The sequence below is a fragment of the Melanostigma gelatinosum genome (genome assembly GCF_949748355.1).
Source record: "Melanostigma gelatinosum genome assembly, chromosome: 3".
NCBI lineage: Eukaryota > Metazoa > Chordata > Actinopteri > Perciformes > Zoarcidae > Melanostigma > Melanostigma gelatinosum.
The window spans coordinates 1001473-1006472 of record NC_136636.1 but is presented as its reverse complement, the minus strand read 5'-3'; the positions used below and the strand labels follow the sequence as shown (position 1 = coordinate 1006472).

Sequence of the window (5000 nt, the reverse complement as noted above, 5' to 3'; positions counted from 1 at the left end):
TAGTACATTATGGTCCATTTAGAGTCACACAGACCATAAAGCAGGGGATGCTTTAGGGCGGGGCTACACAGTGATTGACAGGTCTCTACCAGAGACGTACGGCGTCTCTACGTCACTCCTCCTCAGTCCAGATGTGGTCACTTCCTGTTCCCTGGTGGTTAAATAGCGGCTCATTTTATTCTCAGCTTTCACAGAACAACGAGAGCAAAGATAAAAGATGGAGAGAAGTGTTGACTGTATTCACATAAAGTCTCCTTCATTACAGCAGAGGAAGAAGAATCAGAGATGTGGAGAGAAGAGGACGGAGAGTCACAGTTCCAGATGAAGACAGTGTGGAACCGTGTGAGAGGAGCTGAAGCTGTTAAAGTCTCTCTTACCTTCACGTTTGGCCTCCTGGTGGAGAACCCTCTGAACCAACCTGTAGAAGACGAAGACAGGAGAGTCAGTGAAGAGCGCCGAGTCAGCGTGACTGAATGTGCAGCTTGGTTTTCACAACAAGGAATACAATCAAATGAAAACACTCTTAAATCACCTCGTGCCTCAAGAAGGACAAACACATTCAAACTCCCAGCATGCATCGGAAAACAGGAACCAACAAACAAACAGTACGAAGTGTTCGTGACGACACCGGCACGGTCCAACGAGTCCACAGAGGACGAGGCTGAACTTCTTCTGAAGACATAAAAATACTCGCTTTGTATCAGAAATCTGATGTTTCCTGAACAGAAACATAATAACTACAATCTCACAGCTTCATTTCATGTTAATATCAGTTTACTGAAAGTACAAGCGTGATGCATAATCTGTGCACGTTGGCAGACTAAGGATCACTTTCAAAGTTTTAAATCAACGTGTTTTTAGTTTGGATTTAGATAAAGTCTGATCGGACGTTTGGTAAAAGTTGTCTGTAGACATCTCAGACCTCTGATCACGAGGTTCTGATGCTCATTGATGCTCATTGATGATCATTGATGCTCATTGATGCTCATTGATGATCATTGATGATCATTGATGCTCATTGATGATCATTGATGATCCATATGAGCAGATTCAGAGAGTGTTCTTGTGTTGTTTCATTATAGCAGCTGGTCTACAACGATCCAGACTTTTTGTTTCTGCCACCGTCTCAAAAATCATTTCAACGCTCTTAAGTCTGTAAACCATAAACAATTATAAATGTTATACTTTTACTTTGTTATAGTAATTTATTGTATTTTTTTCTTCTTAAAAACACACAATTAAAAAGATAATTAGTAAGTATTTTTATAGTCATTATTATGTTTATTGAAGTATAATAATGTTCTTAGAGCTCGTGTTAGGAAGTTAAACATCATAATTAATCTCTAATATCTATTTATATTCACGTGAAAACATCTCCTTCAAACTACTGGATTTATTCTAGTTCTTCACCAAAACTACATTTTACAGATGACATGTGAACACATCATGACAACGTTATAATGAACCTTCAGCCAGTACTCATGTTCACTGAGCAGAGCCTGAAGGTAGCATAATATAACGGAGTTGTACCCCAAACCGGACAGTTTTTAGCTAATGTTTCAATACAATTCACTGACAATGTTGATAAAAATGATCGTGTAATGTTTTCAGTTGATTTAATGGTGTTAAACTGAAGTTAAACTTCGTACCTTTCAAACGAAATGTTGTTGTAATTATTACAGTTAGCTTTGCCTTTACCAGAGTCGTTTAAACGATGCTAACACCGCTGAATTAGCCGTGCACTGCTATTGGCCTAATCCGTGGGGACTTCTATTCTCGTTGTAAACACTGGCTGCTGCTGGTTTTTTGGGGATATTCGCTTGTTCCAGGGTCGCAAAAATGACCATCAATGCTGTCAACACATCCGGGACCGTAGTTCTGTCCTTCACAATAAGATATCACGCTTCAACAACTCCACATGATGCAATAAAAGCTCCTTAATTTCCATTTGAGCTGTTTTAGCGTCGCCCGAGCGTTCTTTCTGCTTTCTCTCATCAAAGTCACTTTCCTATAGTATTTAGACATATAAACGTCCATATATATTCATGAAATTTGACACATAGATTATTTGATATGTATGAATTTATATTATTTATGTTTGGTTGGCGATCGCCGAAGAAAATGACAGCGTAATGACCGGAAAGGGCGTCACGACGGAATCGTTCGAGACAGGCCAATAGCAGCTAGCGCCGACCGAGGCAGGCCATCGTTACGTTAACTGAAGTGAACCTCCGTTGGTTAGCTGTTAGCGGTGCTGCTAACGTTACTAGCTCTCCTCCTGTTGGTTAGCTGTTAGCGGTGCTGCTAACGTTACTAGCTCTCCTCCTGTTGGTTAGCTGTTAGCGGTGCTGCTAACATTACTAGCTCTCCTCCTGTTGGTTAGCTGTTAGCGGTGCTGCTAACGTTACTAGCTCTCCTCCTGTTGGTTAGCTGTTAGCAGTGCTGCTAACGTTACTAGCTCTCCTCCTGTTGGTTAGCTGTTAGCGGTGCTGCTAACGTTACTAGCTCTCCTCCTGTTGGTTAGCTGTTAGCGGTGCTGCTAACGTTACTAACTCTCCTCCTGTTGGTTAGCTGTTAGCTGTGCTGCTAACGTTACTAGCTCTCCTCCTGTTGGTTAGCCGTTAGCGGTGCTGCTAACGTTACTAGCTCTCCTCCTGTTGGTTAGCGGTGGAGACATCTTCTGTCTCCATCCAAGTGGAATAAACATGACTATGTCTCCGGTTCTTAAAGATGTTTCAAGACGGGTCGGGTTGGTTGAACACACAAACCCAAATCTTTACAAAGTTCAACCTCCGGTTCTTTAAAGTGAAGCCGGTGCTTCATGTGTTAAAGCTGCATTCTCTCTAGTGTCCACCAGGGGGCGACTCCTCTGGTTGTATAGAAGTCTATAGAAAATGACTCTACTTCTCTCTTGATTTATTACCTCAGTAAACATTGTAAACATGAGTTTATGTCTCAATCTCTAGTTTCAAGTATTCTTCAATACAGCATGATGTTCATTTAGTACATTATGGTCCATTTAGAGTCACACACACCATGCAGTGTGACAAACACGGGGGTCTCAGGAGGACCCCTAAAAGCCTCAATTGCTAAATTTCGGGGGTCTTTATTCTCACTAATGCGCAGCAGTTTTTATCGTATAAACTACAAATAATGTATTCACAAAAATATGAAAAGTGATGCAAGAAACAATTTTTCACCCTGATGACAACAACCCGTCGTTCTTTTATCAGTTATCAATATTCTGACGTCTAAACCACCACAATGTTCACCTGGTGCTCACAACAAACATGTTTAAGACACGTCTGCCAAGACAACGTTTGTGAAGTTTCAACCAAAGACTGAAATAATGTCACGATACGGTCACGTGATGAACACACATCACGGGCTCCTGGCTAATCAGAACACTGACTCCGCTTCAGAGCCTCATCATAACTTTCATCTTATCTTCTTACAGAATCATCACATCCACTTTCTCAGCAGCTCCACATAATCTGATATGAATATGGAGATGAAGGCTTAATTGGCCGGGTACTTAATAACCAATCAAGATTCATTCATCACCCTCGTTAAGATGTGTTCACTCCCCAGACGCTCATCTAAATGGAAATCAGACCGGAGGGTTGGACCAGCAGCGCCTGGGCCCGTTAGAGGAGATCAGGACGTGTGTGTGTGTGAGTGAGTGAGTGAGTGTGTGTGTGAGTGAGTGAGTGAGTGTGTGTGTGAGTGAGTGAGTGAGTGAGTGAGTGTGTGTGTGTGTGTGTGTGAGAGTGAGTGAGTGAGTGAGTGAGTGAGTGAGTGAGTGAGTGAGTGTGTGTGTGAGTGAGTGAGTGAGTGAGTGAGTGTGTGTGTGAGTGAGTGAGTGAGTGTGTGTGTGAGTGAGTGAGTGAGTGTGTGTGTGAGTGAGTGAGTGAGTGAGTGAGTGTGTGTGTGAGTGAGTGAGTGAGTGAGTGTGTGTGTGTGAGAGTGAGTGAGTGTGTGTGTGAGTGAGTGGAGTGAGTGAGTGAGTGAGTGTGTGAGTGTGTGAGTGAGTGAGTGAGTGAGTGAGTGAGTGAGTGAGTGAGTGAGTGTGTGTGTGTGTGTGTGTGAGTGTGTGTGAGAGTGAGTGAGTGAGTGAGTGAGTGAGTGAGTGAGTGAGTGTGTGTGTGTGTGTGTGTGAGTGAGTGTGTGTGTGTGTGTGAGAGTGAGTGAGGTGAGTGAGTGAGTGAGTGAGTGAGTGAGTGAGTGAGTGATTACTGCAGTGATTACTGCTGCTGCTGCTTTACCACAATGATCGAGGACAGAATGAGTGCGTCAAACGTCCGTCAGGTCTTACCTTCACACTTCTCCAGAATCTGAACCGTCTCTCCAACCTCCAGAGCCAGACCCTGAGTCACGGAGCCCCTGAAGGAGCAGATCACTGCGGAGGAGCAGAGGAAAACACGGTGACAATCTGAGAGATTTAAATCCGTTCATCGACAGATCTGCATATATATATTTGATTCCTCAGCTCAGTTCACAAACATGAAAGCCAGAAGACAGTGATGCAGTTCTTCTGCACAGCACGAACATCACAACTTCACTTAACGTCAGACTTCAGGTCGACACGTGAAGTTTAAACCCGTCATGAACAGACTTTTATCCTCAGAGGTTTCTGCAGCTCTTGGTTGGTTGGTTTTGGAGGAACTCGTATTCATACAAAGAAGAGAGACAACATGTTTGGTGAAGTCTGTTCTGACTTTGGAACAAGGTCTCAACTCGCCGTCATCTCCGTCTTTGTCTCGCACGAAGAGAGAAGTCAAAGCTTCATGTGTTAAAGCTGCATTCTCTCTAGCGTCCACCAGGGGGCGACTCCTCTGGTTGTATAGAAGTCTATAGAAAATGACTCTACTTCTCTCTTGATTTATTACCTCAGTAAACATTGTAAACATGAGTTTATGTCTCAATCTCTAGTTTCAAGTCTTCTTCAATACAGCATGATGTTCATTTAGTACATTATGGTCCATTTAGAGTCACACAGA

At 43.0% G+C, this 5000-nt stretch overlaps 1 protein-coding gene across 1 annotated transcript in view; it reads right to left on the bottom strand.

Annotated features, from left to right (window-relative positions):
- dock3 (dedicator of cytokinesis 3) overlaps nucleotides 1–5000 on the bottom strand; it is a gene marked incomplete at its 5' end in the record, with an annotated part of 72898 nt that overhangs the window by 64061 nt on the left and 3837 nt on the right. Inside the window, 2 exons of the mRNA XM_079265982.1 lie at nucleotides 378–418; nucleotides 4316–4399. Coding sequence (XP_079122108.1) covers nucleotides 378–418; nucleotides 4316–4399 — 125 coding nt within the window. The remainder of the gene's footprint in view (nucleotides 1–377; nucleotides 419–4315; nucleotides 4400–5000) is intronic.